The sequence below is a fragment of the Rhododendron vialii genome, chromosome 1a, assembly GCF_030253575.1.
Source record: "Rhododendron vialii isolate Sample 1 chromosome 1a, ASM3025357v1".
Taxonomy (NCBI): Eukaryota; Viridiplantae; Streptophyta; class Magnoliopsida; order Ericales; family Ericaceae; genus Rhododendron; species Rhododendron vialii.
In genome coordinates, this window is record NC_080557.1 from 46,200,997 (window position 1) to 46,215,169 (window position 14,173).

Here is a 14,173-nt window from a genome sequence, read left to right on the forward strand (position 1 = left end):
TTTTTGTAAATTATTAATTCGTCTCGATGAGATGAATCGAAAAAGTAAAATTTTATTACTTTTACCCAAATATTGTTGTAAATATCCAATTTTAAGCAAAACAAGCCAATTTTTAATTATTATTTTTTCAAAAAAGTGGTTATTTTTCGTAACTAAAAAACAAGAAAAAAATCTGAATTAAGGCAACATTACAAAAATCCTAACACTCTGTTTGAAACTCGAGGAAAGGAAAGGAAAACTAAAAAAAATTCCTTTTATTGTTTGGTTGGAAGAGAAAAAGAGAAGAAAATAACAATTTTAAGTTTTAAGAATAGTAAATTTTCCCTTTCTTTTTCCTCCCATTTTATTTTCTTTTTCTTTCTTTTCTTTTCCACAAGTTCCAAATAGAGGCTCTATTTGGAACTCAGGGAAAATAAAGGAAAATGAAAGAATTTTCCCTCCTATTATTTGGTTGTAGAGAAAAAGAAAAGAAAATAAAGATTTTGAGTATAGTAAACAGTAAATTTTTCCTCCTATTTCCCTCTCATTTTCATTCTCTTTTATTTTCCTTTCTTTTCTTTTTCTTTCCATATGTTCCAAACAGAGCCGAACAACACTTTAAACCGGGTGCCGGGTTGGAGTTTCGGTAAGACGCCGCGTAGGTCGCCTCTCTCTCTCTCCCTCTCCCTCCTATCAACAAGAAGCATCGATCGTAACTCGTAAGCGGTTGGAAAATACGCAGATCAGATCCTCGCGTCCTCAGATCGACTCATTTCAACTCTCTCTTTCTCTCTCCATCTGGTTAGTACGATATCCTTTCTCTCTCTATATTCGTCTAAATTCCCCGTTATACTAGTATTCACTTAGATTAAACGGACCTTTCTTTTTCCCTTTTGCTCTTTCCTTCACCAGGAAGTTACAGAAGAAATTCGCTCCTAGGGTTTCAAACGCAGGTTGGCTGAAACTCAATAAACCTGAAAAGGTAACTGTTTGGGGTTTCACAGCGCGCGCGCATGTACTTCCCTCTTCTTGAACTGGTGTACGTTACATATTACATCGCGACTTGAATTCCTCGTGACTCCTTTTTATGCGATCTGAATCTATTTCCATCTCAGTTAATTTGATTCCGTCGTGTAAGCATTATACTTGGTTAGCTGCTATTCAAGATTTCTCTTATGCCTTTGTTACTTGGATTTCTTCACTCTGTACATTCGTTTGCTGAATTCTCCAGCTTATGGTGTCGAGAATGATTGAAAATTCCGTATTTATTTTTGATCGGCAAATTAGGATACATCACTATATCTTTGCCGGTCTCTCTTGGATTTAGATATCAAGTTTCTCATGTTAAGGAACTTGTAGCAAAGTCTTGTAAAGGATGGAGGTAAAGTAATTATATCGTTGATTCGTTTCGATGTAAATATATTCTTGATAGGAATTTGCATGACGTAACTTTAGTTGAAAATTGAAATGCATTAAGCAGTAGCCGAAGCACACTGTTGTATTGCTTTGATGTGTTCTTATGCCTTGAAATCATAGTTGTCAGAATTGTACGATTCATAAATCATATCGAACGATTCAGTGGGTAATCGATACGAATAGGCTGCTTGAATCAGAAATAGCTGCGAATCGGAAGTGAATCGATGAATTGTTCGATTCGCTTAAAATTTCCGAAATTCATTTTTTACTCTTGTTTTGCTTCTTTTGTTGTTTGGAAAGGGTTTTAACTATTTTTTTAAGGTCTTTAGTATTGTTATGTCATTTTTTGTCTATGTTATATGGATAGATAATAAGAAAAGGAGATTTATTACGAAGTTGAATTGAAAATGAGGAAGATAATGAGAATATAACAACCCTATAAACCTTCCAAGGGTTTGTTTTGTACTTATAAGTTATAACTCTTTTGTACAAAAAGAACCATAAGGAGGATTTACGAATCATCATCTCTTGGTAGTTGCAATAGAAACAGCTTACCTAATACTCCACATTATTATCAAATCATCATTTAGAAGAAGGTTTTTATTGATTTAGGCCTAAATCTTTCATTTGTAGAATTCATGACCGAATCGGAGCGATTCACCATTCGATTCGATTCACCATTCAAAAAATGACCATTTCAATTCACGATTTGACAACTATGCTCGAAATACACTAGTAAGAAGTAAGCAAGCGATGGCATATGAATTTAAAAGACTAAGGATTCCTCTGTCGTGAGTTGATATATGTCCCCTGCATTTTCTGTTCGTTAGAAACTTTGAACAAGTTGACTAAAGTCTAAACCATTAGGGCAGCATTTTCTGAAACTGTTGAGCATATATTAAACACTACACGTGAACGACATTATATACGAATCCTCTGGACTAGTTTTTCCCAAGTTCTGATATATGTTCCACACTATTAGAAAGTCAATAGATGGGTTTTTGAAGTAGATCTGTTCAACATAGCTTCTTGTACAATCTTTTGATTTCGGTAGAAGTTGGAACACATTTTTGAATATTTCTTGAAGAATTTTCAACTTAAACGTGGAAGAGATTAACTTTTGTCAGATGATCAGATGCCTCAGAATGTATAGCTGCTTATTATGTGATTACTTGGAAAGATAGATCAAGAAGCTGGGGAGAATTAGTCAGAATTTTGTTTTCTTGCTTTATGATGGATTATATATTGTGAATTTTTTGTCCACTCTGTTACATTTGGTGGGAAAAGAGTTTCTGGGTACAAAACGTTAATCTCGTCTTCCAAACATTCTCCATTTGAATTAGAGGGAATATCTCTATATTTTTTCTGATCTGTTAATTTTCATATGAAAGCTTGTATGGTTATTAGGCCTTAAGCGTAGAGTGGGTAATTTAACTGAGCTTATGTTCGACTTGCTTGTGGTGGGGTGCAGTCCTTCATTGCATTGTATTTGTGATGTTCCAGCCTCCTAGAAACAAAAAAGATGAAACCTAGGAACGAATAAAAAAGGAATGCATGTGGGAGATAGAGTGCTATTGCAAATTATATAGCTGAGATGTGCTTTGTGTTGCCTGCAATGTTTGGGTTATGAGGAACTTTTAACCTTGGAAATCTAAGTATGTGTCTGAGGTATTGATTGTTGCATTTATCTTCATCAGCTTCTTATTTTGACATGTTCATTTGTCATTGGGACTTGATTTGGTAGGAGGTTGTAAAGATTTGTGACAATGTAGCACAGCAGGCTAGCACCAAAACTACTGTAGCTATGTTTCTTTTCATGTAGTACTTCAGTTCTTTTTTTTTCTTTCTTTTTTTTTTTTTCCTGCTAGAAGAGAGTTATGCTCTGGAACTTGTCCAAAAAATGTGGTTACACTTTACCCTCTAGCAAAGGTGGTCTGATGTTTCTTCCTTTGTTCATGTCTCATTGCAGAAATGTATGATAATTTGGGAGGGCAGCCTGGGTTGCCAAGACCACCTCTACACCCACAGCCAAATCCATTTGGGAATGCATTTACTGGAGCTGGTTCAGGGCTTATAAGAGGTGGACTGGGTGCTTATGGAGAGAAAATTTTAGGATCAAGTTCCGAGTATGTGCAAAGCAATGTAAGTAGCATGCCAAGGTTATGAATTCTGAAGTGGTACCTTTGGCTTCGGTCATGTTGTTACAGAAAGGATGATGGTGGATCAGTGACCGTCTCTACTCTCTAGTTATGTGATTGCTATGAAGCACCGACACCTCTAGAGGTCGAGGTATCGTAGTGTCGGACACGGGGACACCGCGGGGATACGTACGGGACACGCCACGTGGCGTGTCCCATAATTTAATTTGAATTTTTCATGGGGACACGGCGGGGACACCGCTGGGGACACGGCAGGGGCCAAACTGCAATTTTTTTTAAAATTTTGGGGGGCCAAACTGTAATTTTTGAAAAAATTGGGGCCAAATTATAATTTTTTAAAATTCCTGGGTGCTAAACAATAATTTTTATTTATTTATATATATAAATATATATATATATATATACACGTGGTGTGTCCCCCGCCGTGTCCGTATCCCCATTTTTTTAGAATTCCTGTGTCCCGGTGTCGGTTTCGGTGTCCATTTTGGTATTGGTATCGGTGTCCGTGTCGGTGCATCATAGTGTGATTGTTTTTGTCGGTCTTTTCTGCTACTTCTGTTGAAGGAATGTTGATTCTTTTATTACCCTTAGATATGTATTTTTTTTGTTTGAAAAGTTCGTAGATCCCTTTGTCTTTCAGACATGTAATGGCCTTGCCTTCAAGGGAAAGCCCAATGGCATCTTATCTGATCAAATGAGGCAGTGACCTTCTTCAGCTATGTCATTGGGTAGTGGTTAGTGGAGAATCTGGAGATTTGAGCTTTTGAGCTGGGGTTAGCTGCAACTTCGATTTTGGGCAAGCTGGACTTGCTTGGGACCTTGAATTTGTCCATTTGCTTTCATTGTAACATGCAGATTAAGTGGATAATATCGAATATAAGTACATCAAAAGAAAGGCAGCAATAAGCTTTTGCATTAGTAGTTTAAGTGCTTGTGATCAGATTGTCATGATATGTAGTGGTGGGCCGCTATATGTTTTGTTGTGTATTCACAATTCTATGAGGGCTAAAGCCAAAAGCATAAGGGTTTTGTGTAGGATTATACATGCATGTCTATATTGATTGTTTTGTTACTGCATTTATACAATTGATGAAATGATTTTAACCTTCTAAGCGCTTGTTTTGATGAGTTCTATGGTCATATTTGATTTTGTGGTTGGTTTCCAACTTTCCTAACATTTTCATCTTTTTTTAAATGGATAGATTAGTAGGTACTTCTCCGATCCCCAATACTATTTCCAAGTTAATGACCAGTATGTGAGGAACAAATTGAAGGTTGTCCTATTTCCATTTCTGCACCGGGTAATTCCTTCTTCCACTATTTTCTTACCTTCTAGATGGTTAATTATGTCCTTCATAGTGGTGATCTTCTCTTTCTCCAATCCTTTAGGGACATTGGACAAGGATAACAGAGCCGGTGGGGGGCAGGCTTTCCTATAAACCCCCAATCTATGATATAAATGCACCAGACTTGTATATTCCATTGATGGCATTTGGTACCTATATTGTTCTTGCTGGAATCTCACTGGGCCTCCGCGGAAAGTAAGTAGTAGCATCACTGTATGATTTGTGGTTTTTCATGAAAAAGCATTGTCTACATTTAGTGGGTCCGTAAAAGTGTAAAACCAAATGAACATTACTTATACCTGATTTGTGGTTTTTCATGAAAAAGCAATGTCTACATTTAGTGGGTCCGTAAAACCAAATGCACATTACTTATACCTTGCTGAATCGAAAGTGATCTTTGGTTAGCCCCTACATCATGCCGATCTTGTAGCATTTGCAGTTTGTTATGGATGCAACAACATAAGTAATACCCATTTTCTAGCATTTGTTTATGAAATGGATTTTGCTGCAACTACTGCAACTAATGCTATCCAAATGGTTTCTAAAAGTTAATTTTGCTTCCTGGAACTAACGAATCTCGCGCATTCCATGTACTGGAAAGATGAGAGCATCAGAAGCGTCCTTGTACCTTTCTCTGAAATGTGGTCATTTTCGTGTTCTCAAGAATCTCAACCCTTTGACTACTGTTCAAAATTTTGATATTAATTCAGTGGCGACTGCATTTGACTCTGGAAACAAATGAGATTATTGGGTTCCCCTCGCTTTTCTTGTGAAAATCAAACGCGGATTTTCAGCCATGAAAACCGAAAATTTCATGACAAATTCAAACAGCTAACTATGGATTGCTGATTTTAAATTCATGATCAAATTCTTGGATTTAATTATCATAAGAAAACACAAAATAGTATAGTCTCTAATATGGATTACTTTCGCAACATCATCTCTCCCTCTCCCTCTCCCTCTCCCTCTGTGTGCATGTGTTTGTCACGTGTTTAATGTGCAATGTGTCTTCATTTTGATGCAGGTTTAGCCCAGAAGCCCTGAATTGGCTGTTCGTCAAGGGGTTGGTGGGCTGGTGTTTGCAAGTCTCCCTGCTGAAAATGTCATTGTTTTCATTGGGTAGCGGGGAGGCACCACTTCTGGACATTGTCGCTTACGCTGGGTATACTTTCACTGGATTGTGTATGGCTGTTCTGGGGAAAATAGTGTTGAGCTACTCATACTACTTTTTGATGCCATGGACGTGCTTGTGCATGGGCATCTTCTTGGTGAAGACTATGAAGAGAGTTCTTTTTGCAGAGGTGAGGAGTTACGACTCGAGCCGGCATCATTACGTCTTGCTCTTCATTGCTTTGGCTCAACTCCCACTTTTCGTTTGGCTTGGCAACATTAGTGTCAATTGGCTTTTCTAAACTGTAATCTCTCTCTCTCTCTCTCTCTCTCTCTCTCTCTCTCTCTGGTGTTATGAGCAATAGGTTTGTGTATGTCTACACAGTGTATGGACGATTTTTCAATTTTGATTGATTTTTTGGCCGGTCCATTTTGATTTCTGATTCATTTTTCTCATGTGAATGCCTCGGTGACTGGATTTAGCATTTGAATATTTGATATGGTGCTTGAGGCCTTATAGGGTATAGATACATCTTTAAATGGTAAAAGATAGAATCAAAATGATATATTTGATTGCATAGCTACGAAGAGGAATACTTCTGCAGTTTTGCTTCAAAATCACTGTGTTCTGATTTGGAACTTGGAGGAATACCTAACTGGAAATACATCATTGAGCTTGTGTTGTTAAGGCCCTCTTTGGACTGTGGTTTAGGAGGGAAATGATGGAAATGACAAGGTAGAGGAAAACATAGAAGGAATGAAGGATGGTGAAGTGAAGAAGAGTTTTTATTTTCTTGTGGTTTGCCAATCGTTTTCCTTTGCCTTGTAAAACAGAAGTTGTTATTGGGGATACTGTTATTTACCGTTATTGTTTTGTTACAACTACAATTTTTTGGTTTTGTCCGCCTTTAGTTTTTTTTGTGTTTGTTAGTTTTGCGCCAAATTATTATTGTTTCGTCTCGATTAGACGAATCAAAAAAGTAAAAAAATTAGTATGATTTTTACAAGTAATTTTGGAAACATCCAAAAAATTGACTTTTTCGATATTTCTTGGATATTTTACTTTTTCGATTCCTCTCATCAAGACAAATTAACTAATAGTAATACATAAAAATTTGGCGTAAAATTAACAATCGTGAATTTTTTTAATAAGGACGAAACTTGTCAACTTTTTGACTTGCGGAAACCCCCGTTAAGTGGTCAGGTATTTGCCTACTGTTTCCTTTCTCCTCGTATATGGCTCTCCGAATTCTTGACCCAAGTAAATCATTGCTTTTTTTGTTTTTTGGTGGAGGGAGAGATTATGCCAAGATTGTCTTCACATTGTGACAGTTTTGTTCTGTTGAATGCTTGTGAAGCTGTTTTTTGTTTTTTTTTTCCTTTTCCCATAGCACAACTAAATGTTAATGCGTATATATTGGGAAGTGCCGAAGTGGGTTTGCTGAATTCAACCTGCTCCATTTGTCTATATCATACACCAACCTGCTTCATTTGTCTTTTCGTTTAATTTTATTACGAGGGCAGCTAAACAAACCAAGTTAACTTGAGCTTGTGTTTGCTCGTTAAAAACTCGTTTAAAGTCTGTTTCTTAAATAAAGAAACTATTACATTTTGAAGCTCATAATCCAAACCAAGCTCGAACATGCTATTACTTGGCTCGTTTTACTTGTGATGTATAAAAAATTCAAACTAGTCGTATTCGGCTCTATTAAAACGCTTTTGAAAAGGGCTCGACTCATGAACAAGCTAAGTTTTAAAACATACTCCCTCCGTCCCAATTTACTTGTCATTTTTGGGAGTTCGTGCCATTTTTCAATTAATTATTATCTTATAATTTATAATGTTTTAGATGATTTCGAAAACATTGAATTATAGAACAAATCGAGATCTATCAAATAATATTCATATTGGATATAAAATTCATTACCATTTTAAAGATATAACTAGTTTTTTAATCCAGTTAGAATGGAACTGAGACAAGTAAATTGGGACGGAGTGAGTATTTTTGAAACTCGTGAGTCTTCAAACCGAGCTTAATCAACAATCTGCTCAGCTCGTTCGAATTTAATGAACAACTCGGATTGTTGTATGGGACCCGAAACGGGCCCCACATTATTAACGGATATCACCCACCGGAACAAAATCAATCCCATTATGGTAGGAGCTCTATTCAAAGGCAACCATCTATTAGGATCAATTATTACCTTTATTGTAGGAGACTTCTTCTCCTAATCATTTTCCTTCCAATTTGGTTGTATCCGTTTCCTATATGTATGGTTGTATTCTTCCATTGAAACTCAAGGAAATAAAAACAATTCATTCAGTTCTTATCATGGTATCAAAGCATGCCCGCCCACTGGCATGCTGCTATTTCTAATGAACTCAATGCACTTGAACAAACCAAAACATGGGTACTTGCTCCTCTTCCCCCTGGAAAAAAAATCAATTAGCTGTAAATGGGTTTTTAAAACTAAATTAAAAGCAGATGGATTCGTAAAACGTTACAAAGCCCGCTTGGTCGCCAAAGGCTATACTCAAGTTGAGGGCTTGGACTATCATAACACCTTTGCTCCTGTCGCAAAATTGGTCACTGTCCGCTGCGTGTTGGCTATTGCCGCTACTCGTAACTGGCATCTACACCGATTAGACTTTAACAATGCCTTCTTGCATGGAGACCTTGACGATGATGTTTATTGTTTACATGTCTCTTCCTCTAGGATATGGTCGACAAGGGGAGACCCGTGTCTGTCACTTACAAAAGTCCCTCTATGGACTCAAACAGGCATCTCATAATTGGTACTCTAAACTGTCCACAGTACTTCTATCGGATGGTTTTACACAATCCCAAGCTGATCATTCTCTATTTACTCGGCAAACTGGCTCTATTATTCTCGTTGTTCTTGTTTATGTTGATGATTTGCTTGTTACAGGCAATGACTTACTGTCCATTCGCCGCTTACAAGAATTCTTGTCGAGTAAATTTCAGTTAAAGAATCTTGGGAAGCTTAAATATTTTGTAGGCATTGAAGTGGCTCGCTCTGCCAAAGGTATTTTCATTAATCAGCGCAAATATGTTCTTGACATCCTCGCCGACGCGGGGCAATCCGGCTGCTGTCCAGCCTCTTCTCCTATGGAACAACATCTTAAGCTCTCAACTGATTTCGGTGATCCCATCTCAGACCCAAGCTCCTACCGCTGGCTCATCGGGCGCCTAATATATCTCACTATTTCGCGCCCCGATATCACGTTCGCCGTCAATTTACTCAACCAGTTCATGCATACACCTTGGGTTCCTCACTTTGATGCTGCCATTCGCATACTTCGCTACCTCAAGGGCTCTGTCTCTCATGGCCTACTCTTTTCTTCCAGTTCGGCCCTCAGTCTTACTGGCTACACTGACTCGGATTGGGCCAGTTGTCCCATGACTCGTCGCTCCACCACCGGTTATTTCATTACTCTTGGTACCAACCCCGTTTCATGGCGCACAAAAAAGCAAAGTGTCGTGTCCCGCTCTTCCGCTGAAGCCGAATATCGGGCCATGGCCTCGACCACTTGCGAATTGTTATGGCTTCACACCTTGCTTCACAATTTAGCAGTTCCACTATCCTCCCCAATTACTTTACATTGTGACAATCAAGCAGCCTTACATATCGCCCGGAATCCGATCTTTCATGAGCGCTCCGAACACATTGAAATCGACTGCCATCTCATTCGTGAACGGGTTCAACAAGGTCTTCTTCACCTTCAACACATTGCCTCAGCTGACCAATTAGCCGATGTTTTCACTAAGGCCTTGGGTGTTGATCATTTCCGTATTTTGACATCCAAGCTGGGCATTACGTCCCTCCATGCTCCATTTTGAGGGGGAGTATTAACGGATATCACCCACCGGAACAAAATCAATCCCATTATGGCAGGAACTCTATTCAGAGGCGGTTTAGGATCAATTATTACCTTTATTGTAGGAGACTTATTCTCCTAATTATTTTCCTTCCAATTTGGTTGTATCCGTTTCCTCTATGTATAGTTGTATTCTTCCATTGAAACTCAAGGAAATAAAAATACAGTAATGCTACACGCATAGCAAATGTGCACAGATTTTGTGTACAGATTTTTTGTGGGGCCCACTACGGGTCCCACACAAATAATCTGAGCCGTTCATTAAATGTAAAACATTTTTTCAAGGCCCCCCACCAAAAATCAGCTCAATCCGATATCTATAAGTGTTTGATTCAATCATTTAACTTTTCATTATCCTGAGATTCGAATGAAAACTTAAATGATTGAATCAAGCATCTATGAGTATCGGATTGAGCTGATTTTTAGCGGGGGCCCTTGAAAAAATGTTTTACATTTAATGAACGGCTCGGATTATTTGTGTAAGACCCGTAATGGATCCCACAAAAAATCTGTGCACATTTGCTGTGCGTGTAGCGTTACTGATAAAAATAATTCATTCAGTTCTTATCATGATCTGTGCACATTTGTTGTATTACGGTGACTTCTCTAGAAAGACAAGTATGACCCGTATTTCACCACTGTCAGAACAGAAATGCAACACACACAGCAAAAGTGTACAGATTTTGTGCACAGATTTTTTGTGGGGTCCACTACGGATCTCACACAAATTATCCGAGCCGTTCATTAAATGTAAAACATTTTTTCAAGGGCCCCCGCAAAAAATCAGCTCAATCCGATGTCTATAAGTGTTTGATTCAATCATTTAACTTTTCATTATCCTGAGATTCGAATGAAAACTTAAATGATTGAATCAAGCATCTATGAGTATCGGATTGAGCTGATTTTTTGCGGGGGCCCTTGAAAAAATGTTTTACATTTAATGAACGGCTCGAATTATTTGTGTGGAACCCGTAATGGATCCCACAAAAAATCTGTGCATATTTGCTGTGCGTGTAGCGTTACTGATAAAAATAATTCATTCAGTTCTTATCTTGATCTGTGCACATTTGTTGTATTACGGTGACTTCTCTAGAAAGACAAGTATGACCCGTATTTCACCACTGTCAGAACAGAAATGCAACACACACAGCAAAAGTGTACAGATTTTGTGCACAGGGGTCCACTACGGATCCCACACAAATTATCCGAGCCGTTCATTAAATGTAAAACATTTTTTCAAGGGCCCCCTCAAAAAATCAGCTCAATCCGATGTCTATAAGTGTTTGATTCAATCATTTAACTTTTCATTATCCTGAGATTCGAATGAAAACTTAAATGATTGAATCAAGCATCTATGAGTATCGGATTGAGCTGATTTTTTGCGAGGGCCCTTGAAAAAATGTTTTACATTTAATGAACGGCTTGGATTATTTTTATGGAATCCGTAGTGAGCCCTATAAAAAATCTGTGCAAAAAATCTGTGCACATTTGCTGTGTGTAGCATTACTGCTGTCAGAAACACAAGTGCCAGTGACACGAGACAAGGAAAGCTTGTCCCCATTATAGGTTTTTTTACTTTTTTCCATCTTTTAAAGCTCCCAAATTTTTGCGCCACTCGTCAAGATAACTGAAACCATGGTGAAACTCATTTCAAGCAGGTGCAGTATCCAATCAGTGGTGCCGGAATCATATATATTGCCACCGGAACAAAGACCCGGTAACTCAGTTGCTCCTCCCTGCAAGACTATTCCGGTAATTGATCTCCTCGGCGATCGGAGTGACGTGATTCAGGAAATCATCAAGGCTAGCCATGAATATGGATTCTTTCAGGTGAAAATTTCAGTACTGTTTAATGTTATCTAGACATGCTTTTTTAATTTTTTTTAAATCAACAGTCAATTCATTTCATTCAAATGTTTAAAGGCAAAGATTTCCTCGCAATAAATAAGAATGAACCAAAGTTACCAAAATATAAGATACGAGCTATTGCAAAAGCACTATAGGCTAATAGACTCTACAACGCATACTGCATAAAAAGACCAACGGTATTTGTCGGCATAGGATCTGTCCACGATTTAGTAGTAGAGCATCCAAAGAGACCAACGGTATGTGTCGGCATAGGATCTGTCCACGATTTAGTAGTAGAGCATCCAAAGGGAAACCTAGCTCAAACCATAAGCATAAAACATGTGCAGATGAAATCACCGGCGAAAAACCCCACGGATCTGCTATCTGGAAGCCAAAGCCGGCCGGCTCGTGGTACGAGAAAACGCGGATCTAGTCATACTTCAGCAAGGGTGGGAGGTCCGGGCCTCCCCACCCATTAACTTCCCTCCGTCCCTGTGACGTTTTTATGTAATAAGATCAAGAAAATAGAGTAGCCAATTGGAGTATTACTCTGGGAAAAACAAAAAAATTTGCAGTTGAGAAACCATGGGGTGTCGGAAGAGTTAATGAAGGATGCGTTGGTGGTGGCCAAGGAGTTCTTTGATTTGCCTGTGGAGGAGAAAGAGAGGTTTTACTCTGAGGATCCCCATCAGAGTGGTTGTATGCTCAAAACAAGCATTGACTTCCCCAAAGAGAAGTTTCATTTCTGGAGAGACAATTTGAGGCACCCTTCTCACCCCTTGGAGGATCACATTCACCGTTGGCCCGAAAATCCGGCTCGCTACAGGTATAGTACTATGTTACTACTAGTAAGCTTTACTCACTTTTAACTGTCAACACTCTTTGATCACAACGATTTTTTTTTAATCCTTTGATCATGACGAATTCGCTCTCTCTTTATTGGGCAATATTTCGCAGGGAAGTGTTTGGACCATACTCAATGGAGGTGAGAAGCCTTGGTTTGCAGATTTTGGAGCTAAACTGCGAAGGGTTGGGCCTCGAATCGGGCTACTTCGGGGAACGATTGAGCGAGGGCCAACTGATTGTTGTTAACTATTATCCACCATGTCCTGATCCAACCTTGGTATTGGGCTTGCCCAAACATGGTGATCCACACCTTATCACCCTTCTTAACCAAGGGGATGTGCCTGGGCTTCAAGTCTGGAAAGATGAACAATGGGTCACAGTTGAGCCAAATCCTAATGCCTTTGTGGTTAATATCAATCACATGTTACAGGTACTTTTCTTCTGCTTTCCCTGATGCTACGTTTGGTTAATGAATTCGTGGAGGAAAATGCTTCGAGTCATATTACCATGTCGCTTTCCGAAAAACAGTAGTGGCTCCCTCAAATGGTGTGCATCGGGTTACAACATATATGTTTCGAGGATTCAACGAAGTCTGATCTAACGATCTTTTGCCTGCATTCGCATAAACAAAGGGAAAGAAAGAGTATGGAGTCTAAAAAGAATCAAAACGAACCAAGTGGCTGTTAATTCCATTTCTATAGAGTAATGGTGTAACAATGTGACAAAACGATTTGTTAAAGAGAGCGCTTTCTGGATTTTCGGTGTACTGGCTTGGATCTAGGTTCTATTATAGACCCTGATGCACCTAATCGAATGGGTCCACGACTCTTGAAACCCAAAACGAACAAAGTCGAAAGGTTTTGAAAACACCCAAAACAAAAACATTTATTTTGATAAATCCCAACAGTATTTACTCATGTTGTGCCATAAACTCCTAAACTCTTTCCTAGCGTTGGCTTCTGTGATTTTCAGTCAATTTTTGGTTCTAATGACAACTTTGTCATTACCTACTTTATACTTATAAACATTCAATTTTGTAGATTATCAGCAATGGGAAGTTGAAGAGTGCATATCACAGGGTGCTCACGAGTTCAAATATCGATCGAACGACGGTTGCTAGCTTCATCCTTCCTTCCAAGGATAGCGTCATTGAACCAGCCAAATCTCTTGTTAGCGAATTGAGTCCCCCGCTGTACAAATCTTTCAAACGTGGAGATTTCGACAACATTTACTTCAGTGATACCCACGAGGAAAAAGATCCGCTCGAGCACTTTAGGATCCGATCTTAAGTAGGTTTTTGTGTTCGGCGGCTAAACATCGTGTCCAGTTCAGAAGTCTCTTGCTTACTAACTTGCTAAATAAGAGAGACTAAACATGTATAACAACCGTGGTTGTGTCATGCCGTGATCTTCATGTTATTATCGTTGTTACGTATATGTGTTTGAAATAAGCATCATCCTCTCCTTTCCGACTATATGTGAAATAGAATATGTAACGGGGGTTTTGAAAAGCTCATTGTGCTATGTTTTGTAGTTAATAAAGCATAATTTCATGATGGAAAATTCCAAA

The 14,173-nt window shown here is 38.6% G+C and overlaps 3 protein-coding genes across 8 annotated transcripts; all 3 read left to right on the forward strand.

Annotated features, from left to right (window-relative positions):
- The first annotated feature begins 636 nt into the window (after positions 1–636).
- On the forward strand, positions 637–6,440 carry LOC131321486 (uncharacterized). 6 transcript variants are annotated; one of them, XM_058352443.1, is made up of 6 exons: positions 637–780; positions 892–1,018; positions 3,365–3,537; positions 4,757–4,855; positions 4,944–5,095; positions 5,925–6,440. In XM_058352443.1, exons 3-6 carry the CDS (start codon positions 3,367–3,369, stop codon positions 6,310–6,312), a joined length of 810 nt encoding a protein of 269 aa, XP_058208426.1. In that variant the 5' UTR covers positions 637–780; positions 892–1,018; positions 3,365–3,366; the 3' UTR covers positions 6,313–6,440. The 6 variants fall into 6 exon arrangements, with proteins under 6 accessions (XP_058208426.1, XP_058208428.1, XP_058208431.1 ...); XM_058352445.1 differs by having other exon boundaries at positions 892–994; XM_058352448.1 differs by having other exon boundaries at positions 642–780; positions 896–960; positions 3,363–3,537.
- Positions 6,441–8,666: 2,226 nt separating this feature from the next.
- On the forward strand, positions 8,667–9,872 carry LOC131332182 (uncharacterized mitochondrial protein AtMg00810-like). The gene has a single exon (XM_058366261.1). It carries the CDS (start codon positions 8,667–8,669, stop codon positions 9,870–9,872), a length of 1,206 nt encoding a protein of 401 aa, XP_058222244.1.
- A 1,615-nt stretch (positions 9,873–11,487) lies between these two features.
- On the forward strand, positions 11,488–14,173 carry LOC131321553 (hyoscyamine 6-dioxygenase-like). The gene is made up of 4 exons (XM_058352449.1): positions 11,488–11,740; positions 12,334–12,584; positions 12,716–13,034; positions 13,645–14,173. Exons 1-4 carry the CDS (start codon positions 11,546–11,548, stop codon positions 13,891–13,893), a joined length of 1,014 nt encoding a protein of 337 aa, XP_058208432.1. The 5' UTR covers positions 11,488–11,545; the 3' UTR covers positions 13,894–14,173.

What these genes read in the sequence shown, in the direction of transcription:
- LOC131321553 (XM_058352449.1), top strand. Translation starts at nt 11,546, where the DNA reads ATGGTGAAACTCATTTCAAGCAGGTGCAGTATCCAATCAGTGGTGCCG. An exon ending in ATGAATATGGATTCTTTCAG is followed by an intron (nt 11,741 to 12,333) that starts GTGAAAATTTCA and finishes AAAAATTTGCAG; the next exon opens with TTGAGAAACCATGGGGTGTC. An exon ending in GAAAATCCGGCTCGCTACAG is followed by an intron (nt 12,585 to 12,715) that starts GTATAGTACTAT and finishes AATATTTCGCAG; the next exon opens with GGAAGTGTTTGGACCATACT.
- LOC131332182 (XM_058366261.1), top strand. Translation starts at nt 8,667, where the DNA reads ATGCCTTCTTGCATGGAGACCTTGACGATGATGTTTATTGTTTACATG.
- LOC131321486 (XM_058352443.1), top strand. Translation starts at nt 3,367, where the DNA reads ATGTATGATAATTTGGGAGGGCAGCCTGGGTTGCCAAGACCACCTCTA. An exon ending in CCGAGTATGTGCAAAGCAAT is followed by an intron (nt 3,538 to 4,756) that starts GTAAGTAGCATG and finishes TTAAATGGATAG; the next exon opens with ATTAGTAGGTACTTCTCCGA. An exon ending in TCACTGGGCCTCCGCGGAAA is followed by an intron (nt 5,096 to 5,924) that starts GTAAGTAGTAGC and finishes ATTTTGATGCAG; the next exon opens with GTTTAGCCCAGAAGCCCTGA.